Source organism: Sylvia atricapilla, chromosome 8, assembly GCF_009819655.1.
Source record: "Sylvia atricapilla isolate bSylAtr1 chromosome 8, bSylAtr1.pri, whole genome shotgun sequence".
Taxonomy (NCBI): Eukaryota; Metazoa; Chordata; class Aves; order Passeriformes; family Sylviidae; genus Sylvia; species Sylvia atricapilla.
This window is the reverse complement of record NC_089147.1, coordinates 10,009,334-10,035,494: the sequence shown is the minus strand read 5'-3', so window position 1 is coordinate 10,035,494 and position 26,161 is coordinate 10,009,334. Positions and strand designations below refer to the sequence as shown.

At 43.1% G+C, this 26,161-nt stretch overlaps 1 protein-coding gene across 4 annotated transcripts in view; it reads left to right on the top strand.

Moving 5' to 3' along the window:
• The window catches only part of RBM20 (RNA binding motif protein 20), a 99,372-nt gene extending 85,583 nt beyond the window's left edge, over window positions 1-13,789 (top strand). For 2 of the 4 annotated variants that reach the window (XM_066323597.1, XM_066323600.1), the window contains exons 8-14: window positions 469-548; window positions 1,342-2,026; window positions 3,872-3,970; window positions 5,372-6,041; window positions 8,696-8,815; window positions 9,521-9,642; window positions 13,551-13,789. In XM_066323597.1, coding sequence (XP_066179694.1) covers window positions 469-548; window positions 1,342-2,026; window positions 3,872-3,970; window positions 5,372-6,041; window positions 8,696-8,815; window positions 9,521-9,642; window positions 13,551-13,661 — 1,887 coding nt within the window. In that variant the 3' untranslated portion in view covers window positions 13,662-13,789. The remainder of the gene's footprint in view (window positions 1-468; window positions 549-1,341; window positions 2,027-3,871; window positions 3,971-5,371; window positions 6,042-8,695; window positions 8,816-9,520; window positions 9,643-13,550) is intronic. The other 2 variants (XM_066323598.1, XM_066323599.1) reach the window with 2 other exon arrangements.
• Window positions 13,790-26,161: the final 12,372 nt, after the last annotated feature.

Here is a 26,161-nt window from a genome sequence, read left to right as displayed (position 1 = left end):
CTAAACATAGTCCTTTAGAGCTATACTCCAGAATTAGTAACTCGAGATCAAGAGAAAGCAGTTCATACCTAGAGGATCAGAGATAGGCTGCTACACATATTTGATTCTGTATCAGAAAAATTGTCTGTTTTGTTTCCTCTTAGATCCCGTTCCTAGCAAATGCTCTCTAGTGATTGTGTAACAGGGGTTGAGAACAAGCTGGTTTTCAAAGTCTGTTACAGCAGCCAAGTGTGAGGAGAGACTGCTGCAACGTAATGGAGCAAATTTTCCATTTGTATCATTTTACCGCTTTGATCGTGCTGTTGAGAAGACAACTGCAAAATAGAGTGTAACTATAGCACTGAAACGAAATATTTCTTGTTATAGTACAATTGAATGAAGCATGGATACTGTTTCTTGAAGGACAAATCACCTGTATCAGCTTAGAGAGTAGTGTAGCATGCTAAACAGTGTCTTTGTTTTTATTAGAAACCAGGTAAGAATGTGGCTGCTATAATCCAGGATATCCACTCACAGAGGGAGAGGGACCTGCTGCGTGAAGTGGACAGGTAAAGTTTCTCTACAGTTTAGAACTGGAGGTTGTAAACCTACAAGTAGAAGAAGCATTATCTGTGTACTTCCCTCTTATTTCATTGGCTTTCCTAATTTGGATTTCATTTATAAAATGGTATATATTTTTATATAGTTCAATAGTTGGTACAGGGCCTGTGTAATAAAATCCGATTGAAACTGAGCATGTTATGAAAATAACTCTTTTCTACTAATTATGTCTCAGAAAATGTGTCTGGCATGTGAAGGGCACAAAAATGAAGCTGTTCCACTCTCCTCCCTGTTGAATGAAAAGCATAAAGGCTTTGAGACCAAGTGGGAAGGAGGCAGTTCAGATTAAAATGTATTTGGGTACATTTCTGATCTCTCTGACTTCTGGAACTTTCAGCAAAATTGTAGAGGAATCACAGTCCTAAAACATCTCTTTTTAACAGGTGGCCTTTGTCACTTTTGTGTCAGAGATGCCCTAGCTGAGTGAGTATTAAGGGTCCACACATTAGGGTCATTGTAAAGGTATTAACATATTATAAGCTTTTAATGCTAAACCCCTATGAGATGCTTTTAAGAATGAATGAATATATTCTTGACAGTTCTGCGGGGATTTAGTTAAGCTCTGTGGCTATGACACTGCCTTTTCTCCTGTTCACTGTTTGCAGCTGTGCAGTGCATGTCTGTGAAAGGCCTGGGGTCTCAGGTTCGCAGTCCCCAGGGCAGCCCCCATGAGCTTCCAGTGTACAAGAATTGGTAGACAACAGTGGGTCAGCCAGTTACAGCTGCCTTTTCCCCCTGCAGCAGGTATGGCACTGAGAGGCCCCGCTCCCGCAGCCCCATAAGCCGCTCACTGTCACCTCGATCCCACACGCCCAGCTTCACTTCCTGCAGTTCACCACACAGCCCCCTGGGGACCAGCAGGACCGACTGGGGAAATGGGAGAGAGGCGTGGGATCAGTCCCCCTATTCTCGACGGGAAGAGGAAAGAGAGAGCAGAGAATGGCGAGAGAATGGGGATGAGAAGAGGGACAGGACTGACACGTGGGTACACGAGAGGAAACATTATTCCCGACAACTGGACAAGTTTGATTTGGATGAACGGCTTGAAGGAGGCAGAGGGCACCGAGAAAAATACTTAAGGACTGGTTCCCCCGGGTCCCTTCATGTTTCATCTGGCTACAAGAACAGGGAAGATGATTATTACCGAAAATCCTCTAAGTCAAAATCTGACAAGTTTCAGAGGCAGCTGCAGGATTTACCTGGGAGATCTAAGAGAAAGGAAGAGGCAAAGTTAAGGGAACGCAGGCATTCTTACAGCGAGGACACTGCCAGGGAGGAGGCAGCTGAACAGAAGCACAGCAAAGCATCTGACGGCTCCAGGCAAAAACAAAGTGATAAGAATAAGGTGAAGAAGGCTGAAAAAGACCAAGAAGATGCTACTGCTGAAGGCAGTGATGTGAAGGAAACCAAACCTTCTGAGAACGAGGTAAATAGAGATCTAAAAGTATATGTAAGAAGAAGTGTAAATGCTGAAGTAATGTATTTTCTCAACTACCTTATTTGTTGTGGGTGTGATGCCAGCAATCTGAAATGTTTTTCCACAATAAAATCAGGGAATGTAGTCATAGAAGACATCTTGGGAGGTCATCTTGTCCGTGTTTTTGCCCAGACCATGCAGATGTATTACACTGTTGTGGTGTTGGGTATATGGACATTATCACTCTGTCTAGTACAGAACCTTTGTGTAACAAGTGCGGGGATGGGGACAGACAGCTGAAAACAAAACCAAGTGACAGTCTGCTATTTGCATGCAGGTTGTGTGTGAAGAGGCAATTGTCCTCCTGCTAACTCTGTGCAGAATGCCCCATAGCTGCTGTTTCTGCATCCATCATCTGCTTCCACTGCCAGTGAGGAGGATTGAGTTTACTGGAAATTAAGTGATACTTTGCAGAGATGCACAGTATTTATACAGGGAAGTGGTTACTATACTATTAAAATGGGGAATGAACTTTTAATGAGAAACATTTCTTTCTGGATAACTCAACAGAGCGATTGCTTCTAGTAATCATGTGTCCCTACCCTCAACTGTGGCAGGGATAATTCACACCACTCCCTTCAATGTTCTGGCAGAAATTTCTTTCCATGACAGAAACCACTGAATCAGCTCACCTATAAAATTATGCAATCTCTGGAGAAATACTTCCAGTGGTAAAGTGGCAATGTTTGTGGGTTTGATTCTCCACTGGGAAAAAGGAGGAGAGGGAATGCATCCAGATTCCTTATTTGCTCAGTCTCAGTACAGCCCATACTCACATCCCCACCCCTTGGGGATCTGGTTACTGGCTTTTGGCTGCCTTGCTGCCCCTGGTGTCCCCCAGGGATAGCTGCTGCCATCCACCCCCAGGGCTGTTGGCACAGGAGGCTGCAGAACTGCTTGGCTGACCAGGGCTCCATCTCTTGTTTGTGCCTTTGTGCTGCCAGGGCCATTGTTGGTTGTTTCCAGCTGACCTTCTTCTCATGTGGGGCTAAGCTGGTGGAATTTCCAAGATTTGTAATTTACCAGTCTGTAAGCAGCAGCAGTGCTGCCTCATGCCACAGATAAGCATGTTTGTACCACCTTTTATCATCTTTTTCCTTTGGCTGGTATTTTACTATGATGTATGGTTCCTTGGGAGAAGATGTCAGAGAGAAATGTCAGACAGCATCCTAAATTACACTCCTCTGCATGTTTTCCAAGTTATTTTACAGTGGCTTTGCGAAAGACATACCTCTCTGGAGATTATTGCTAGTAATTTATTTTAAAAGGAAGAGAGGGTTTTGTATGTCTTGAACTCACTTTTGCTTTGGCCCTCTTTTACTGAATACCACATAGTACTGTGGTTTTGTTCTTCCAAAGTATGAACTGTACAACCAATTCCATTTTCAACTGATCCTATGTCAATAAACAAAACAGTTGAGGTCTTCTGCTGAGTTTTAGCACTGCTGCTCTCCTTACCACATCTGAGCCAACATAACAAATGTGGGTAGAGAACAGAAGAGTGGAGGCTGGAAATTTTAATGAATTGACATTCTCCCCCACCTGTCTTTTAGCCAATTTTATGATATAAATTACACCTCTGATTTAGTTTAAAATTATTTTTCTTAATTCCTATTTGTTCAGCTCTGCAAATGGAATTTATTGTTGGGTCTTTTCCCACAGCCTAGTTGACTTGCATAAACTTTAGAAATAAAGAATGTGACCTTGTGAGTGACTTTGCTTCTCTAAACCCAGAATAGAAACATACTAGAGCACCAGTGTGTGTTGCTATACGTGTATATGTATTTATTTTAGCTTGAAAAAGAGGAGCAAGTTCCAGTGAAGAGCTCACCTTCAGATAATAAACAAGGAAAAGAATCCGGAGAGATTCTGGAAAACACAAGGAAAGAGAAGGTTGGTGACACGTTGATGTAGCTTCTTTGATAAAATGATTGAACCCTCAGGTTTGGTAGCACGTTCTCCCAAATGAGATATTAACCCCTCATGAAAAAAACCACATAAAGGGGTTGGAGAAGGAGATTGTGTAAATTAACTTGCCTTATCTTGACCTCTGCTTTGAGGGACAGCTTTTCCTGATGTCTCCAGAACTCTTTTTTTAGTTACTCTTTGCTCATGTACATTGCTTCACATACATAGTGCTTGGCAGTGGCAGCTGTAAGGAATGTATGCCCAAGTGAACTGGGTAACTTTGCAAACCGTGCCCAAAAATAGGAGATGTGATCAGTTAGTGGGGAAAGGGGACTATGATGAATCCTTTTTAGAACTCTGGCCTTATGAACTATAGATAGCAGTCTCCTGATTGTTTCTGGTTTTAATTAAATAATGCCTTTTTAGCACCCCTACTTCTGCATTGCAATTGGGGAGAGCAATGTCCCTGGAATTCCTCCAGCTTCATATCTGTAGGGTCATGGGTTGATGGTCAGATATGGAAGATATTGATATCTGTTGCTGCAGAAAACTGATCTCCTGGCAAGAGTAGTGCCAGCTCACAGAGTTTTCATGCTGTTTTAGGATTCTAGGAGGGGAAGTGTGGGAATGGCCAAACAGAAGGAGAATACAGATTATTAATAGATTATGTGTACACAAGGAGTCTGGGAGTTGAAATTTAAGAGGCAAGTGTGTCTTAAAAGTAAGATGTAGCTTTTAATTCTAAGCCTTCTCAAATCCAGTATTAGTGCCTGAGTCCTGTAAGTCTGTAACTGCATGTATGAGGTATTTCAGAATATGTACCTTGGAGTATAACTGTAAACCTGCTTTTTCCTAAGGTTTAGGCCAGTGGCTCCCAGCACAGTCCCTGGCAGAGGGCTCTTGCTGGTGGAAGGAAATGACTGCAGAAGGAAGCCATGTTTTCTCAGTCACCGTGTGAATTTAAAAGACCTGGTCCAGCAAAGTGAAAGCCACAGTGGCTCAAACCAGGCTCAGTACATTTTCATTGCACTGAGATGGAGGTAGAGGAAGGGGATCCCATAGCAGCATCAACTATGTAACAAAGTGTAACACACTGTGAGTTGCTCTGTTGCTTACAGAAAAGCAAGAACCATGGCACTGGAGAGATTGTAATCCCCAAGGCAGTTACAGAATCTTCGCAAAGGGAAGTTCATGTGATAATCCAATAGGGATTTTTTGTCCTTGTGCATAAGGTTTAAAATCACAACACCAAGGCATAACAGTCTTTGAAACACAAGAGGAGTTATGCATGGCCATATCAAGGTTCTTCCTGGTTTCAAGGCCCACTTTTTAACAGTGATGATCTCTAATCACCAATCTCTCAAATGTTTTACATCTTTGTGACAGGACCGAGACTGGGAGAGTGGAAGTGAAATAGAAGGTGAGACCTGGTATCCTGCTAACATGGAGGAATTGGTGACAGTAGATGAAGTGGGAGAAGATGATTTAATTATGGAGCCTGATATAACTGAGCTTGAAGAAATAGTCCCAGTTGATCAAAAAAATAAAGCTGCTTCAGAAATTTGTCCCTGTATGTCAACAGTGTTAGAACTGAAAAACAATCACAGCCACTTATCCAGGGGTGAAGACAAATTTTCCCATAAAGCTTTAGAAACAAACTTCAGAACAGCAAAGGGCAGTGCAGCTTCTAGTGGCTGTCAGGAAGATGATGAGGATGATGATAATGATGATGCTGTAACTGAAGCATCAAGCCTAAATCTGGACCCTGAACAGAAGCCAGAGGAATTGAAAGAAGACCAATCTGCTAAGGAGTCTGATTGCCTGCAGAAGGAAGGAAAAATTGATAAGAGCTCTGACACTCGTTTAGATCCTGAAGATCACCATATACCTTCTGTTCATCTGAAAGAAGAGACTCTCCAGCTCCCTGATGCATTTACAGATGATTACAAACAGATGGGATCACAAGTAGCTGAGAGCAGAGAAGTTATGGAAACACTCATTAAAAAAGCTAATGAAGAAACAAGACATGGAAGCCAAGAGTGTCCAGAGGCCAAGGGTAACTACTGCTTTTTTCCCCTTCAGCCTGCAGAGAGCCTTGCATGTTTTCTCTGAGGATAGACTGAAATTTATTGCTAACGAGAATAAGTGATGTTAATAGTATCAAGGCTTGTCCTTGGAGCAGCTTAGTAAAAGAACCCCAGTGCCTTTGGCCAAGCTAAACCATTAGAGCCTCTTAGATGAATAGTGTAAAGGAAATATGATAAGCAGCTTGCAAGCTTTCTGAAAGGCATAAGCTTCTATAATTGTCATGTCAAGGTTCACATGAGTTTAGCTGAAGTCTTTTAGTGCCTTGCTAAATTTATTTTGAATTGTCAATGAAATGAGTGACAGTCTCTGAAGGTCAACAGAAAAGTATCTGTAATGTCTGGCTGGCTCCTGGACAAGGTGGGTATTCTTACACACTGTACTGAAGCATTATTATGGATATCATGTAGCCCTGGTTTGTGCCTGAGATGTTTGATTTTCTGAAATTCCTTTCCCAGGGAATTTCTGTAAACAAGAGTCATGTTGTTGTAACAGTAAAATTGTTTACATATTTTCCCGAGGAGGGACTTCTTTTTGATGTCCCTCTGGTCTGACCAATGTGATTGAAGAGGTTTGTCTTCTTGTCACCAATCGAGTTGGTCTGTGTAGAATAGTATAAAAGGGGAGACAGTTCCTGAGAATAAAGGAGTCACCTTTTCATCCTTCTGAAGTCGGAGTCCTTGTGTCATTGTGGTTCTACTGCAGCATCAGATATGACACATAGATTGTTACTTCTCAGTCCTGCTCATGCAAATACATGCCTTTTCCCAGGACTTGCCTTATCATGTCCTGTTAGCTACTGCGTGCTGCCTTTAATATAACTGATAGGATGTCCTGTGAGATAATGTCAATAAATGTAATCATAGCTACTTATTTATATTTTAGCTGTCAGGAAGAGAGGGATCTTGAGGGTCTGAAAGTCAGTTCAGTTCCTTGTCAAATGATACTTGAGCAAATGGGCTATGCATAGTGAGATGAAGTGAAAAACAACATTGAGTATGTTGGTCAGAGGTGCTCTTTTTTAATTGCTGCAAGAGCCCGTGTGATGGACAAGGGCTTATGAAAAAAAGCTGATGAAAGATTTTTGAGGGTGCAATGCTGGAAACATTTCATGTGAACATCCGATTTTGAGCTAACTTCTTCCTTCAGGACAGATTTGAAACTCATTGGTTTTTAATACTTACCTGATTGGCCTTGCCACACTTTGCGTATTTGGAGATAACATTGCCATGGGACTGGGCAGGGCAAAGTTGGCTCTCCTGGGCTTCCTGAGCAGCCAGCTGATGAAAGAGTTGGGTGTCTCAAGAGCATATTTATTAGTGTTTCCAGCATCTCAGCTTCCAGTTTGTCAGCAGGGAGCCTGGAAGTTCCAGGGCCTCTCATGCTTCCCAGGTTTCTGACATGATCTTGTTATCTGGGATCTGCAGTCCAAGACTCTAGGCCCTTTACAAATGCAGCTGCCAGCTCAGAAGCACAGAAATCAATTTAAGTGAGACTTAAGTTGCTGCAAAAGCCCTGGGTGTCTTAAGAAAAGAGTGCCAGTTTACTGGGGGTTTTCCAGGTTCTCTGCTGCAGTATTGGAATACTGGGGTAGGTTTAAAGTTTGTTTGAAAGCCAACCAGTTAGGATTTTATATTATTTTCTTTTAAATCACGCAATAGACATACTTGAAAGTGAAAAAAATTCATTCTCATATCCAGAAACTGCAGATCTTTGAACCATGGACTTGACAGACAGGACAGGTTTGGCTTGAGCAAAATATGTTTGTTTTATAAGAAAATATATCCTTTATCCTTTATCTAGGTGAAATTTGCAATGCAATAGAAATGTTGTCAGGGTAAGTGAGGTGGTTCTTTGATGTAAGGACTGAAGAAGAGGGATCAGACCAGTTTATCTGTAATTCTGTAGCTCTGTGATAGGAAATTTCTCTATTTTTAAATAAAAATAATTCATATGATAGAAATCATGGGAAAGGAGAACATCTGTTCTTTTGACTGGCTGTATCTGCCTCAGCAAATTAATCCAGTGTTTCCACACCTTGAATCTGCTGCTGTGTCCATTAATTTCAGCCAGCAGGGATCAACCATCCCATCCCTACTATTCAGAAACCAAAATCTTTTGGTAGCTGGGAGCCATAAAGCAGGAATTATCCCTTGGAGAGGTGAGGGTGGGAGAAGAGTGGCTCCAGTGGGAAGATGCCAATGATGCTGCAGGGATCCTACAAAAGGCAGGTTTGGGGAATTGTGTTCATCAGGTCCTGCTGCCCCCACCATCCCAGCTGCACCACTGATCATGCAGTAATACAATGTGGTTATAAAGCTGCACTCAGGCTATGCTTCTGCCAGAGATGTGTGTAAGCTCTATTTAGAGATTTAAATACAAAAATCCCTCCAAACATAACATTAAATTAGAAATAGAAAAATGGTCTGCTAAGAGAAATCGGAGTGACTGCACACCATAGTACAGCTGTTGGAGTTGCACTAAACAGGCCTCTGATTTGAATGGAAAAGCATTTTTTCCTGATTTTACTTTATTTATAGATCCACTCAGACAGTGTTCCCAAGAAGTTTACAAACGTCTCTTTAATAAACTGTTTTCATTCAATACATTTATTCATTTGTTAAGCAAATTCTAGGTACTTGGAAATGAGATCTCTGGAATTCCCGGAGGTAGAGTCTAAACAAAGGCCCTCTGCACCAGGCTGGGAACAAGAGGACGTCTTCACCGAGCTCAGCATTCCCCTGGGTACGTTGGGCCGCCCACTGCAATACCCCGGCCTTACAACAAGATGTCACTTTAAGGCTACTTGCTATATTTGTTTTTTCGGAGCAGATGTGAGGAGAGGGAGGAGCAGGGTATATGACAGACGGGTAGCTGTTGAAAGAAACAGGCTTTTGATTCTAAATCGTTGTTCATTCGTTCCAAATGAATGGCAAAAGGCAGCTGATGAGATGAAATAAGTTCCCTTGGACTATATATGAAATACATATAAAAAAATACTTAGTAATTTAAAAGTCTGACACAAAAGTATAAGTGAAAGTGTTGGCTTTACTGTGTAAATGCTGATTATGAGCAAAACACCTGGAAGAAGTACATCTTCAAAAGCAATCTGTGTAACTTAAACATGAATTTGCTGCTAAAAAGTATTGCTGCTTTTCTAGCCCTTGAGGTTACAGGGTGAAGTTTCCAGTCAATATTATGAAAAGGTAGATTTTAAAGCATGTATATCTAAGAGAGAAGAGAATAGAAAAGGTGTGTTTTCAGTGCACAAGATTTTAAAATGCAGCTCAATATTGCAAAATTAGGGAAATCAGAGAAGTGAATCCAGGATTCAGTCTTCCTATTCCTAATATTTAACTAAATAGCACATTTTTTATTTGAAAACAAGTTTATTATGGAAGGGGTAGGATTTCAACTGACCTTTTAATGTAATTCAGAATTTCTCAACAGGTGTGGAATTTGTGGTGCCCAGAACTGGGTTTTACTGCAAGCTCTGTGGACTCTTCTATACAAATGAAGAGACAGCAAAGACAAGTCACTGCAGGAGTACTGTTCACTACAAAAATCTCCAGGTAAAAACACACCTGAAGCTACCTAACAACAAGCTCACAGGGTAGTTTGTGTGTAAAGTAGATGATGCAATAAAAAATTCATTTTTATTGTGTGGACAGAATTCACATGAAATGAAATTCAGGTAAGCAAACTTTTCAGTAGTTCCAATCATTAGCATGGTATTTTCTTACTCTCAGATCCTTGAAATTAACTTCTGGATCTGGTAAAATGAGGCCAGGTGATAATTTGATTTTCTCATCTACATTTGGTCCTTGTCACTAGCACAGAATGCAACTCAGATCTTTAATTCTCTGTTTCAGAGGGTCCCAGATGTTTCTGTCACTGGGAATGACCCCAGCAGCAGCCTTAGTACATCTTAATGGCAGGAGCATTAGACATGGCATTTGTCTGATAATGTAGCCGGACCCATTTCTGTGTTTGTGTGGGTTTCTCAGCGTGTTTCAGCTCGCAGCTCTCTGTGACACGCAGACTCTGAGAGGCATTTCCTGTGACCTGCTGAAATCCCCTCCCTGTGTACAGAGCACCACTGCTGAGTAATTCCCATCAGGATATGCAGGAGCATGTCAGAGCTTGTTGCTCTGTAAGAATGTAACAAAAACATGTCAGCAGTTGATAACAGCACAGGGAGACCACGTGTGCCTGCAGTTCAATCAAAGCCCCGCCTTTGTCGCTTTTGAGATGCACCATCGATAGAATCAGTCACAACAGCCTGAGCATTACCTGCCCTGTGCTCAGGGCTCCTCGGAGAGGATGGCCTTGGCTCCCAGCCCCAGTCCCTGCCCCTGAGCAGGCTGTGTACACTGCACACACACTTGTGATGGCATTCTCATACTCTTGGAAGAAGTCATGGCAGAGCAAAGCAGAGCTGCTCCTCCTTTCTCTGTTCCTTCCCTCTGCCCACAGTAAATGCAGTAACTCTGCTTCTGTTCAAGTAACAGCTCTCTTTCCTTAGCTGACTAGTAGGCCATCGACTTTTCTAGTGACACTCACAGTCAAGTAATTTCTCTGGGAGAATTTTCTTCTTGGCTTTCCTGAAGTTCCATAGCTGTAATCATACAAAGACCTCTGGCTTCCAAAGGCTTCCTACAGAGCTTTGATGCTTGCTGGACCCTCCAAGTGCAAGCATGGAAAACAGGTGCCCAGTTTGCATTCCTGTTTTGCTTCATACAAAAAACCCCAGACAGATTCACCAGAGGTGGCACCACTCTGCAGGCTGTGCATCCCATGCAAGTCTGTCCCTAAGAAACTCATACTAAAGACAAATTGTAACTCCTGACCGTGACCCTGGAAACTGGTTCCATGGGAAGAAGAGGGATTTTTTAATTTTTTTTTTTTTAATTTTCTAACTTATTTTGTTAAAGTCATACGAAGCAGGCCCAACTAAAACTGACTTAGTGTGAAAATAGCCTCCTTTTCTCCCTATTAAGACATTTCCCATAAGTACTCTGGCAGATATCTATCATTGACTTGAGATAAAAGAACAAAGACTATAAAAGCTGTTAAAATTAAATCTGCCAACTGCAGTAATAAAAACAGGCTGTTCTGTCGAGCCATACCTCTTATCTTACTAAATACAGGAAGTAAATGTCTCGTCCAACTTTTGCCTGCCCAAGTGGAAACTTAGCAATTTTCAGATCACTGTTCTGTGTTGCTGAAACCCTTTTAGTCGCCATAATGCTCATTTATGCATTCTGCAAGGAATGAGTCTTCTGCGGTGATGATGCAAGTTAACAAATGTATCCACCAATCCAGGACTTAGGGATTGACTGTAGTGGAGCTATGGGAGTGCTGCTGCAGTGTTCCTGTTCTCCTTCCTGAATGCCAAATGCCATCATCCAGTGACAACAACAGTGTCCCAAACTGTGTCACAGCTTTGACTCTTTTATAGCTGACTTGCTACTTCTTGTCTCTTGTGATCTCCTTGGGCCACATCCAAAATATATGTTCAGTGTTTGGATTTGAATGCGAAACTGAGCAGCTTTTTTGCCAATTTTCTTCCAAAAGCCTTGTTTATAGCATGACAGTTTTGTCTTGAAGTAAAATAGTCAACTTCATCTATGATGCCCTTCGAATAACATCAATCACTATAAAAAAATCAGCTGTTTCTTTGTCAGTATCACAGACTTTTTGTAATTTTTAATTCTCCTCATCATAATAAATTATTTTCCGTGACATTTGTGTTTACAGATGGACTGCAATTCCCATGTCCAAAAAATCCATATTTTTGCCATCCCTTCCTCCACTACCTCCAGCTACAGAAAGCTGTCACCATTTATCTGGTGGAAGCTACCTTGGCAACTCAGTGCAGCATTTCATCCCGTTTTCCGCTAGCTTTATGCAGTATTTGTCAAAACTTGTATTTAAATTTAAAAAAATCACATTTTTTGCTTGACTACCATTTTGGTATATATTAATCTGAATCTGCAAACTTCAAATCTGGTGTTTGTGGTACTCATGATAACTGGCAACATCAGCTAAAGGTAGTGGATAAAACTCAGTCTTATTTTGGTCGGTGCTCATTAAAAGCCCCAAAAGCTTGGGTTATCTGATCCAGGGGCAAGTGTTAGTGATTTATTTCAGTTCACGGTGTACAGAACATGTCTCCCAGACTTTATGGTCCTTATATCTCTGTATATTACTGTAACATTTACTCTGGCTTTTTGCCACGTGGAATTTTGCACCCAGAGATCGAGACTGAGGGTTGTGTAATTTCCACAGCCCAATCTCTCTATTCAGGGTAACAAGGGTGCAGTTGCCACTTTGTCATGGTATGTCCATTCATTACCATTGCTGAGTCCCTTTCAGATGAATCTCTTGTAGTCAAAACTTGTATTTACCTGGGAGAATGTGGCAATTCTAACACAGCCCTTAGTACTTTTACATCCATTTCTCATTTAATCTCTTCCCCATGGATGCCAAAGAGTAAACTGTACTCTGGGGCAATCGTTCAAGTAGAGAAAATTTTGCAGTGATGTGAAAGGATCTGTTCAAAATTAATGAAAATGAGTAATAGCTAGAAAATGAGTTTTATGATTCTTATAATGTGTGGGTCAGTTATTCTCGCGTGTAATATATGTAATGTAATTAATAAGAATACCTCTACATTATCATGTTGGAATTTCCCTGGTGTCTCTGTACTAGCTGCTGCTGAAGAAGTTTCTTTCCATCCATTTCTATGTTTGCGGACCTCGAATAAATAGTTTGAGCACTATTTTGAGACCCAGACCCATTCATCATCCATTTTGTGTACAGCTCTGCCAACTAAGAGCACTGCCAAAAGGCTGAAAGCCTCACTGGCCATGTCTGTTCTTTTAAATCTCACTGAATATCCAAAGCAGTGAAAGGCTTTATCTTAGAGAAACACAATAAATGTAAATACCCTAGCCAAACTGTTAAATTGTGTTAATTATTACTAAATGTGATTATTTCCTTAAAACAAAATGTTCTCGTACAAAAGGTATATCTCTGAACTGGACATGTTGAAAATATAATATATAAACTTTAAATTGAGACTCTGAAATCACATCTATGTTCTGACACACGAGTACTTTCCTAGCAGAATTCGGTTGACTCAGTGGAATTAGTTCCTGCCCTGTAGCACAGGGAAGTAGAGAAAAGGTGAGCTCTGGTTACACATACTGATGGGGAGTAGAGTCCTCCTGGTTCTGTCACCAGTTTCCCCCCTGGCACACAGTAAACCTCTGAACTTCTGAGGCTCTGCATGTATTCAGAGAGTTTGCCTGACAGCCATTTTTTTGGCTTGAGTTTTCACCAAAATGGGGCTTCTGTGTACTTTCATTCTTTTTGAGATGCTAGAAGAGCTAGAGCTCTGAAGAGGCATAAAGGATCCCATGTTGAATATTTTCAGTTTTGGTAACAGTGCTTTGGTTTCTTTATGTGATTGCAGAAGTATCTATCCCAGCTTGCAGAAGAGAGCCTGAAAATGAAGGAAGAGGGCAGCCCTCTGCCTCAGGATGACACTGGCATCGTTCCTCACTTTGCAAAGAAAAAACTATGATGCAGATGAACTGGAAGAGCTGTAATGAGTGAATGCTGATACTTTTATTTTTTTTAATGTTATTTCTATGATATAACTGTCAATTTGCACTGTACAGAGGAGGGGAAATAAAGAGCACGTTCCATGCATCTATGCCCAGAGTGCCATTAAAAACCAAAATGCCTGAAACTGTTTCCCACGGTGAAGCAATGCTGGCATATCTGTTAGAAGTGGAGCAATTCTTTCTCACACTCTGTGTGCTGGGAGTGGTTTCCTAGATTAAATCAGAATTCTCAGGGATTCTTAAAGTTTTAGTTCTGATGTAACACATCAGGTCAGGTGGAGTACTTAGAAGCACTCAGCATCCTCCAGTGGACGCTGGAAGGAAAGGAGATGTGACTATTTATAGGTTTTAATGTTGCTTAAAATATCTTCAGCCATTTCACTTATTGCCCCAGTGAGAAGTAGGATTTGTATAATGTATCTAAAGCCATTTTGCTAAAACTAGTGAGTAGATGGCATAAAGTAAACCCCATCAGCACCCACCTCCATGTCTTAGAGCTTGGTGAAATGACAAAATGTTTGTGTTGTCAAGCACTGACTGTCACTGCTGGTGTTACGCGAATTCTGGGGGAGCCACAGTCTGTCCCAGGGACCTCACAGCCTGAACCCAGCACACCAGGAGCAGTTCAAATGCACGTGCTGACAGCCAGCCTGCTCTGGTTTCAGCATTTTCCATGGTGTGGTCAGGGTGTTCTCCAGGGACCGGTGTGTTTGAAACTTCTTTGTGATAATTCTAAAGGGTGCCAACTTTGAGTCTTACAGACTTGAAACTCTCATGAGAGGCTTTTTAAAGTGCCACATGTTTGGACCATGTCTCTTTTAGACATTTTATTCAAGATCCTTGCTTTTGGGGTCTTTTTGTTTTCTTTAAAGCTTGCTTTTCCTCAGCTTGGCAACGTTGAACTTTCCTGGTTTTTATGGAAGTATGCCAGATTTCTAATATTGTTTTTGTATTTTATTTCCCTGAATTTTTTAAGGTGAATACAACAACTGATGGCTCAGAGTGCTGCACTGAGAACACAGGATGCACCAGCAGCTCTGGCATTATTATGACCTATTGTTTCTGCACAGTTGTTGCTTAGTATTTTGCAAAGTCCCTTTGAAATGCACTGTACAAGTTTCTGGTTCATTTCAATAGCGCTTTGTGTACTAAAGTGAATACGCATGCAAACCATTGCCAGGATTGATCCCAGAGTTTATAAATGCCCTGTGCAATCTGGGCAGATGGGGATTTGCAGGCATTTCCATTCTTTGCCTGACTCTAATATCCATCACAGTATGTTCTGTAAAAATAGCTGGTACTGGATGTCCTGTTTAGATGTTGTGCAGAGGAAGCAGTTTCCCAGAAGGTTCTAGCTATCCCTAAAAATGACAAGGATGTTGCACAATATTGCAAAGTGGCTAAATTGCCAAAACTGCTTCCACCAAAGTATTTGTTCCATTATGTCTTGTGCCAGCAGCTGTGCTTGTTCTCTGAAGTACCCTGTAGCAAGGCAGTGTCTCTCAGAGATGTTGCCTGAAGCCCTATTCCATTCCGTGGCCTGTGCTTTCCACTCATTTTTACCAGAGGTAGGTTTAGATTTCATAGTTGGAATTCCTGCTTCTTGCAAGCTGAGGGATTCTTTGCATCCCAGATTTCAGACAGAGCCTACCAAATGACAAGGGGAAATTAAAAACATTACAGCCTAAATCCTCCTTTGTCCAGGCTTGAAGTATGTTAAGACTTGTGTCCATCTGTCATTTAAAACAGCTAGGTTTGGGTGGGTTCTTTTGGTGGTTGTTTTTTGTTTATTTTTGTTTTGTTTTGGGGGGTTGGTTTTTTTCCCCCTATGGAGAGGGGAAAAAACTGCCAATATTGCAAACCAGGTATTTTTCCTTCAAGGGCTGGGTTTTCCTTTGACTGTTTGTTTTTCACATTGCAGTGAAACTTGAGCACAGGGCTGTTAGGACAAGAGCTTGTATTGCAGGCTGTAAGATGATGAAAATGGCAGTAAAGATTGTGCAATTGTCTTCTAAAGTGCAGCTCTCTAGCTGGTCATGTATCATCTGAATATGAAGTTCCCTTCATGCCCTTCAGCACAAACTGAACACAAGGGAAGGAAATCACTACAAATGCAAGCATCAAATCTTTGAAGCTAACCCTGCTATCAAACTAGGGCTCTCACCAGCCTAATGGGAGCTTGTTAGACCATGTGGTTAGCTTAATTGGATGTGAGACATAGCTGACTGAATATCAAAGTCATATGCCTCCAGCAACTTTATCCCCAGGTAACCTCAAATGAGAAAAGTATCACTGTTATTATTCTTTATTTGTAGTGCAGCAGAAGCTACAGGTCCACTGCCTTTATTACAGGCAAGGCACAAATCCACAACAAAGACTTTCCCAGGCCAAAGAGCTTTAAATCACACTTTCTAAAAACAGACAACAGGTGGATACAGGCAGGCAGGGAAAGCAGCAGGTAACCATGAGATTTTGACTGGCAGCAGAAGAATAATTAAAATAAGTGTTTACCCAGGGGCTTATTTTTGGATTTACAGGAGATGATTCAAACTACTTTCCCCCTCCTCTGCTTCTGAACCAGGTTCACTCCCTTTATTCACAGCCTGCATTAACCTCCTTCTTTTACCTGGACAGTTGCATTAAGAGTGCAAAATCCTGTCTGGATACAGTGGGTCTTGGTATCCTTCAGTCCTCAGCCACTTAAGTTTCAATCTCCAGAGGTGGAGTCGTGGCCAAGGCTCAGTAGGAAATGTCCTGGCTCCAGATACCTCGTGTGGGTCACAGCTACAGGCCCTTGCTTGCCACCGAGGAAGGAGGCAGCTCTAGATGGCATCTCTGCCCTGTGCAGTTTCCTCTTCTGGAGGGAGATGACTCAGGTGAGCAGTGCAGGTGCAGAGCCCAGCCCCGCAGACGTGATCAGAGCCAGACATTTGTAGAGGTGGTTTGGACATCCCATCCCTTTGGGCTCTGTCCTGACAAAACAGCCATCTGCAAAATCCTGGGAACAGCCAAATGGGCACTTCCCCTTCTGAGAAGGTCCTTTCTCCCCTAAACCTCAACAGCTGAAAGCAATCCCAAGGCTCAATTAGCTCTTAATGATGCCCATGATCAGTTTTCAGCCCGATGCACTTTGAGAACTCAGATATAATCTCCTTCCCTCTCCAACAAGCCATCATGCAATGCTGACAGGCACTCCTCAACTTCTCTCTACTACCTATTCTGCTGAGGAAGACTTCTGCTGTAGGCAGCCCCTTACCTTCCTCAGCTTGTGTAAAAATGTGTTGTTTCTTTTGGTTTATTTTATTTAAAATCTTGAATTTTTTTAGTTAGCATAATTCATCATCACTATAATCCACGCTGTTTATTTATATATATATGTACATATATATATATAGCACAAAGCAGGCTCAGGTCTAGCCAAACACTTACTGGTATTTAAAAAGGAGCTTCCTTAATATATCAAAACCATTTCAATACATCTCAACCAAAGAATGCACTTTTATAAGAGGGACTATGTTTTTCATCTCTGTGAAATCTGTATTGATCTCAAATAGTCTTTAATGTCAATCTGCAACCTACTTTCTTTGAAGAAAATGTAAAAGAATTAAACACTTGCCCCATTAGATCAGACAAATTTTCACATTGGCTTTAACACTAAATTAGTGTTAGGCTGGTTATATTCAGGGTTGTTTTTTTTTTCTATTATCTAAGGATTAAGGCTGTGATTTGTTGAATTGTACTTGAACTGGACCAGATGTATTATTTATTGAGCTTACATAATCTTGTTAATTTAAGTTTTGGTTTGTAAACAGTTGAAATTTGTTAGTACATGTTTAATTATGTAGGAACTGTCACCAATATTAACTGATCTGTGTAACTGGTTGCAAAGTGTTTCAGTTTGTGTTTCTTAAGAAGAAAGATTTTAATAAAGATAATTATAAAGCATATATATTGGTGGGCGATTGTCCCAGAAACAACATGCTTCTAGCTTCCCAGGGGATCTATTAAAAATCAAAATGAATGAAAGATAGTTTAAGGAGTAAGAATGAAGCAGGGGCACAAAAGGTTTGCTTTTAAATATGATTTTTACAAGTTGTGGTTCGTGGTTCTTGCCAGGGAACTCCCGCTGTACAGTGTGAGTGATTGCCATCAGCTGGCGCTGAAGTTGAAGTGAGCACATCTCAGCACTTCACTCTGTAATTATGATTAATTGTTATTACCCACTCCTCTCCCTCTAGATATGTCCTTACTTCCCTTTTTCTGTTTATTTCCAAATGGACTGGGCAACCTGTCTGTTCCCACTGGCTTTTTGCTGTCTCCGTCCAGGTTGTCCTCTCAGCCTTCTGAAAGCATCACGTAAAATCTTTCCCAGCCAGGAACTTTCTCGGTGTCATCTCAACCTAAGTCCCTTAAGTTTGCCCAGTTACTCTGTTTCCTTTGTGCTCTCCCTCTGCCTTTCCTGATTTTTCTTCTTTTCAGCAGTGTTCTCTCCAGTGCCACCCTGGCTACACAAGGACCTTTCCCACTCTGGCCTTCTCCCTGGCTCACCACCACTGCCACCAGCTGGAGCTCCTGGGAGGAAATATTCGGCCTCAGCCAGGGTGACGTAAAGACATTCTTGTATTAAATATATCAAAAATGCAATGAGGACAAATGCTGAGGGGAGGCTTTACTACCAGATTTGATGAATGTGGAAAACACGGGGAAGAAAACTGAGACAAGGCAATGTCTGGTTCCATGTGCAAGGCAGGGCATGGGGCACTATCAAAGCATGAACTACATCTCCCACCTCCCTCTTTGGGAGGGAAATGGGTCCTGTATGCCCCGCTGAATGGCTGAGGAAATCAGTAGAAATGCTGGCAGTCAGTTTTCTGACTGCAGCTTGTAAAATCAGTGTCCTTTAAATAGCTGTTTTGCAGGTGAGGCACATACGTATATTTTAAGCACAAATGGTTTCAGTTCTTCTGTCCTGGATGTATTGAAACCTTTGTTCATGTGATTCACATCTCATTGGATCTGTGAATCTCTTGCTTCAGAAATCAGGCAAATGAAATCATATATCCATAACAAAAAAAAAAAAAAAATTCCAAACTGTGGCGGTCAAAACACAATGTTTCAAGTCCAGGTTTTGTCACGCTTAATATTCTTGGTAGAAAAGGGAACCTGGGTCTGGAAAACTTCACAGGTGAACAAAAAATCAGCTTGGTTTTTTGACACAAGGCTGTGACTGACCTCACTTGGACAGCCAGGCTGTAAAACAGCAGGGCAAGTCAAGGCTGTCCCAGAGCAGGAGCCCTGTGTGGGAAGCTGAACAGGACGGAGAACAGGGGCATGCAGGGAGCTGGGGATGGTGCTGCCTGCTTTGGGCCAAGCTGATGTGGCTTGGCTGGGGGATTCTGTCCTGGCACATCAGCTGGGCTGACAGGCACTGTGTGGAGCAGCCCCCCTCCTGCTATTCCAGTGCCCTGGGACTCTGCTGTGTTTGTGCAGGTGGCAGTGAGGGCAGCCCCAGAGAACAGGTTTGCCTTGGCTTCCTTTCCTACATCCAACTCCACCAGACTCCATGGATCTATGCCAGTAGGTCAAGCTCTCCTCATGTGCTTTGCTCTCTGATGCAATGCTGCAGCACGAGGCCATGAGAGCATGTGGTATGTATTTGTGTTGGGAAAGTTCCCCTGGTTGGGGACAAGAGAGGGACTTGACAAGAGACAGGGATTCTCCTTAAAACATCTTAGTGGAACTGGGTAATGCAGCAGTGAAACGCAAAAGAAGTACCCACAAAGATCGCATTCAATGCCCTGAAGTTGTGTCACGGGAAGTTTAGGCTGGATATTAGGAAAAGGTTCTTCACCTAGAGGGTGTTTGGGCTCTGGAACAGGGTCCCCAGGGAATTGGTCACAGCACCAAGCCTGCCAGAGTTCAAGCAGCATTTAGACAAAAAGCACATGGTGTGAATTTTGGGATCCTCCAAGAGTTGGACTTGATGATCCTTGTGGATCCCTTCCAACTCAGAATACTCTGTGATTGTCATTGCAGGGCCTGAGCTGGTCTTACTGACCTGGTGGTCAGCTTCCCAGCTCTCCTGCCATGCCTCACCTCCCCTTTCCTTGCCTTCAGCAGAGTTATGGTGCCTTACAGCACTGGCAGTCTGGCCCCTATCTTTATGGAACAGTCTTGTACTAGCCTGATATACTCACAGCACCATGAGAACCTCACTCTCCAGATGCAGAAGTGAAAAAAGCAAAGATAGCTTCCATTTATTCCTTCCTACCTGTCCCCTTGTGAGGGTCAGTAGGGCCCTGGTTGGTGTCACAGGGGTGTGGGAGCAGGCAGGGGAGCAGTGGGGCCACCAGGATCCATCTTCCACCCTGTGAAGATGGTTTTCTACAGGCTGATCTGCCTATAATTGCATCAGCCTTCTGCAGGGTGAGATTTCTAGTCAGATACTCAAAGCCAGCAGCTCTCTCAGTTCACATCAGGCCTGTTAAAGGGCTGTCTGTCAGGAGCAGCACTCAACTACCTGAACTAGCTTCCTTTAAACTGAAATAGGAGCAAACATCAATTTTTAATTAACTGGATCATCTAAATGAGTGGGCACGTCCAAAAGCTTTTTGTGAACTAGAAAGCTGCATAGGGCATGCTGAATTTAGCCTATTAAATGTTTAAATAATTGCCGGGCATAGTCTTGGACACTACTCCTCAAGGTAACACAGTAAAAATCAGCAGCACAGCCCTGGGTCGGGAGGCAGCTTTCTCATCTCAAATTCTTCCTTGTGCCTTAGAAACAAAGGCTCTTGTTTAAAACCTGTCCTCCCCTTGTTCCTGAGCCTTGTTTGAGGACACACATATTAGTTCCACCTTCCTTAAACACTGCCTTGGTGTCTTTAGAAAACACAGGAAGCCTGTTTTATTTGTGGGTTTCTTCTCTGGCTGGGCTGCTTTTGCTTTGCAGCTGGTTTATCATTGGTAGATAGCAAGGTGTTCTTGGCAGCACATTTTCACCTTGGGCTCACGGGGTGTAGCCACACTGTGTTTTGCACACCTGTGGTGGAGAACTAGGAAGATTTTGCCTGTTTGTGTCATTGCTGACAGATGTAAAAACCAGTTTCACAGCGGTACTGTTAGTGCATTGTAGAAGTTCTGGCTCCCAAGGTGTGGGCACGTTGGAGGGTGGGTGGGTGTGTGTTTGTATGAACAAGGCTTGTGCTGCCTTGCATGGACTTCAGCACTGAGCAGCTGGCAACGGGACATGCTTCACCATTACAGTCACAAGTAAAGTTGTTTTGGTGTGCCCAAGTTGAGTTTCTAACCTGTTACTTTGTTCACTGTCACCTCCCACAACACTCTGTAGGTGACAAGCTTGCCAAGACATGGCTGCACCAAGACATTCACAGGGACTGGTGTCAGTGCCACAGGGCCATAGCCACCATCTGCAGGGTCTCTGGAAAGAAGGGAGATCTTAAACAGGTGTGCTCAATAATAGAGTGAGAAGAAAACACTGAGACCAACAGCAAGAATAGCCCAGGTCTGTCCTGGTGCTAGTGGGGTCAGCAGTACTCCAGTTGAGCTACTCCGGTGCCTGACTCCAACTGGGAAAGATTAATTCAGGCAGGCAGGATGGATATGCTAGATATTAATCTTCCAAGATATCAGCAGGCTGATGTCCCTGTGACTGTGTGTTCAGTGGCTGTGAGTTACATGCTCCTCTGCTTTTCTCTTCCTGCAGAGATAGGTGCTGATTCACAAGCTGCTGCTGTAGTTCAGCCATCAGCACATCTCTTCCCAAACCCCGTCTGTGCAGTCTGATCTTAGAACCAGCAGTGAGAGTCTGGTTGAATTGAAAACTACTTGAGCACTAAGGTAAGTTAAATATCCGTTTAAAATAGCAGCAGATGTGAGCAGTGTGAGGAAGCACTGGGCTCTGTCAGTCTGATGAAAGGAAAAAAAAAAAAAACAAAACAGAAGAAAACACTCAGAAATATTGTTGGAGTATGTTGCTTCCAGGAGCTGCTCCATCTCTCTGCACTTAGGGTATGTTCACACCACAGCAAGGAATAGCATGAGCTCACTTTAATTAATCACTTCTTGTCAGCCAGGCAAAGTGGGAAGTAGATTCTATTTGCTGAAAGCACCATGCAGGTGGTCTAAGAGAGTGGATTTTGGCTCAGCAGGAGCTGGAAGGTGTGAGCAGTGAGTTGGGGTGGGTCAGCTGGTACCCCAACTAGAGCCACTGTGGTGTCTTAATTGCTTGTGATTGTGTGAACAAGCCTGAAGATGCAGACAAGATAAAGCAGAGTGATGCTTATGAGGGTTTTGAAGCTCACATTTGCTCTTATTTGGTCCTGGAGGCTTTCGGCAAAGACCACCCACTGAAATGAAGAATTATTACTTTCCTGAAATGGAACTGACTGAGTCATGAATTCAACCTCTTTCAATGCCCTTCTGTGATCTTGTGGAGCCTTTGAATTCTTCTTTGCCTACAAAAGGTTTACTACAGTGCAAAATGAGTTCCCAGAGCAGAAAGAGGCTCCTTTTCCAAAGGGATATGGGTTCTTGAGGCTTCAGGTAATGCTTCAAGGTGAGTTGTCATACGTTGCTAAAATAATCTTTTCCCACCACTTTCCTCATGTCAGCATTTCTAGAGCTCCAGTGCGTTGTGGCTGCTGTTGTTATGTAAGGATTTATGAATGGCTGCAGAGTTCAAAGGCATATTGGCAACTCCAAGTCCCAAAAATCCAGGAGTCAGCCCAAGCCTTGCCCCGTTTCCCAAGACAAAGTTGTTTGCCGACTATTTCTTTTCTTAACTTTTTTTTTTTATTAGCCCACAAACTTTAGGATCTCTTAATTCACCTCCCAGGTTTTTTATCTTTTAGGTTGTACTAGTTTCATGGTTTCAAATCTTTCATCCACAAAACCTTGAGGGCTAGGGCCATACTTTGTTTATAAATGAAAGGTAAAATTCCCTTGTTTCAAGGAGCTGGGATTTTAGGATATAATCCCCAAAGCATATAAACTGTGATAAAATCACAGGAGTTACCAGCAGTCTCCTCTCTTTGGAAGAGGAGGTATTAGACTGCAGTGAGCTGCAGGCATCACTAGCTACTGTCATTTTTGTGAGTCAAATAAAAATAATATTGCAGTTAAACATATTGCAGTTAGGCTCTGCAGGCCTAACTAAAGAAGAGAACCTCATCTTTTTCTATCTGCAGTGCTTCACAAAAACGCTGCCTTTGTAATCCTCTGGATTAATGTTCACACTCAAGCACTCTGCCCCAGAAGCCTCTGCATCCCTGGCGGAATGCATTTAAAAGGATAAAGGCTCTCTGGGATGCAGAGGAGGCTGGTGCCAGCTGGGCATCTCCTGGGACACGTAGCGGTGGCTGCTTCCAAACCAGGAGCATTTCAACCCAAGTAATCCTCCTTTCTTCCCTCTCATTGCTCTTGACTGTTGCTTTAATTTCAGCGTCGTGCCGCCTTTCACGTAGCCCCCCTCAGCCTGAATCAGATCCCTATTGTCTGTGTTGTCAACACAGCTGTTTAAATCCCTTCCCCCAAAATACCCCTGCTTTCCAGAAACCTCCTGCCTCCAAGGCCCAGGCGCTGTTCGGAGTTTGCAGCTTTCTGTCAGGTCCTGGGCTGAGCTCAGATTCCTGTTTGGCCCAGCATGAGATAAAAAAGGAAACAAACTCAGGAAAACGCTGCACTTGAGCAAGGCCTGATGCTCCCTGGCTGCCTGCTGGAGGCTGCTGCAGCCTGAGACTGGCAATGCAGAACGAAGCGAATGATTAGCATTATTAAAAATGCTTTGCAATTATGCAGCACCTTTTCATCTAAAGATTTCAAAGCTTCGTAGCACTCACACAAAGTTACTTATTATCCCTGGCGTTTAGCAGAGTCAGGAAACGCAGGAAAGCAGCTAAGTGACTTGCCTTAGGTCATGCAGTAAGTCGGCGTCAGAGGTGGGAACCCAGCCCCGAAGTGCTGACTCTGTGGCTCATGCCCCACCGAGAAGACACACCCCACCTTCTCCTGCAGAGAAAGTGCCAGGCCAGCTCCTTGGGGTGGGCACAGGTAGGGGAAGCACGCAGCCCACCTGGAGCATCAGCACGGCCTGGGCAGTGCCCTGGAGACCCCTGGCTGGGAGCAGCACTCACTGTTCCCCAGCTCTGTTCCACTCCCCAGGAGCCCTGTGCACACGGCTGAGGGGCTGTCGTGGGGATCTCTTGTGCCCGAGGCTGCAGTCCAGCTTACCTTGGCATGCTGTGGGCTGGGTGAGTGCAGCCAGTGACCTGCACGGCCTGGAGGGAAAGGTGTGATGGCCCTGGGCTGGGCACGGCCACTGCAGCCCCATCTCCAGCACAATCCCTCCAGCCCACTGGCCATACGCACACGGGAAGACCACAGGGACCTTCCTCAATGGGACAATTCAACACCCTGGGGGACACTGCTGAGGAGCAGAGGTGGTTTTCCCTGTATCAGCACTGCAGCCACACTGCTGTTCTCCCACTGGCTCTGGCTACAGGGAAGGTGCAGCAGCACTGGCTCTCTCCAGACCAGGTGGTCCAGCTTGCCGAGGAGCCTGGATATACCTTCAGACACCTGCCAGGAGATCAGGAGATGTTACACTCTTGCCAGCTCAGCGGGCTGGGCTGTGGGAGACACTGGGTGCCAAACCTTTGTGCCTTGCAGCAACAGAGCTGAAAATGTCAGGTCCTTGTATGCTGACACTTCTTTGGCTTCAGTCCAGTGGTAAGACTTAGGGACAGTGTCCTCTTTTCTGGGAAGAAAGTCAGAAGGAGGAAGAGGAGAGGTGGAGAAAAAAGCAGATGTGAAATGGGGTGAAGAAAAGCACATCAACATTTAGACCTCAGTGGTCAGGAAAAGATCTTGACTGAGTCTCTTGGCCCCAGTGAGGTAAAACACCTTGTTAGCGTTTACCACAAAAGGTGACTGGCGCAGTTATATTTATAAGGTTAAAAAAAAAAAAAGACCAACTACTTCTGTTCTACCACCAAGCTACTTATTTTTACCCTAAAACCGTAATGAAAATCCACATTGGTCAATTTTTTTCCAAGACTTGAGATGCTGCAGGTTTTTTAGTCATAAACAGTATCCCATTTATATCACATTATATCCCATTTCTGAAGGCAGGCGTGACTGATACAGCTTCCGAGTTCCAAGGGGTGTATTTAAATATGTAACAGGAACTAATCCATATAGTCAGGTTTCCTTAGGAGCTTGGGGATTTACATGTCTAAATTTCACTGTGATGAGACTGCAGGATAGGGGATAAAACTAGTTAACCTCACTGGAGATAAAACCCAGGCAAGGCGAAAAGCTTGGAGATAGATGCTGCAGTTGAACGGATTTATACCTCAGAAATGCTACTGAGAATGAACAGTCATTACAAGGAATCATTTTAAAAAGCAAAAGAACCAATTTGGTATAAAAGCTATGTCTTAAAAGGGAGTCAGAGTTTTGTCTTTTAAAGGACATTAATAAAAAATGGGGAAAAGGTTTTCCTTGTTGCATATGGGTGAAGAAAACAGGAGGAAGAAAAAATTATAGGGGATAGAGGTTAATATGCATTGGGTATGTGCAAAACCTGAACTCACACTTTGCTTTAACTTTTGCTGAGGATGTTAATCATGTGGCTGCAGATGTGAGGGATAATAGGATGGGGGTATGGTAATGTTTGTGGCCAGGGCAGAAGCAAATCTCAGGGCTGCTTCCTGCGCTGAAGGCAGAGGAACGGGCTAATCCACATGCCAGAGCTCTGGAAGAACTGGCCTGATGTCTTTAACAGGTCCCTCAGTCAGGGACAGGAGTACAGCAAACCTGTACAGAAGTAAACTGATTTGGGCAAGAAGAGGCATGAAGGTTTCAGCTTAATAGTGTAAGGACAGATTCAGAAAAAAAGTGGTGAAGGAAAGGCTAGCAAAAGAGAGGGAGGTAAATGGCATGAGATGAAATGCGTTTATCAAACCCATTTATCTTTCTTGGGTAAGGCAAGCTGCAAGCCTTTTGCTTAGTGAAGGAAATGGGGTGAATCTCACCTCTCTGGACTTACACTGCATATTTCATACGGTGCCACATGGAAAGATCTTAAGAAAAGGAGAGGTGATTTTGCACAAGGTATAAACCCCTTAAGGACCTCGTGTAAGAGCAGCAGGGCTGTCAGGCTGGAGGGCAGTTACCAGGGGAGTGATAAGCATCACTGCAGATCTGGTAAAGTGCTTTTGTAAATGAGCTTGGCACTAATGTTACTGTAGAACTGGTGAATTTGCTGATGACAGAAAATATGAAGCAACCTCAGGAGAAAGGAGGCTTGAAATATTAGACAGAGACAGGTAGATAGGTTATAGGCACAAATGACCAAAGCCTTTCCTACAAGCTCCCTATCAGCTCACACTTTGATCACCAAGTGACTGACTTGTCAACAGTGGAAATAGGAAGT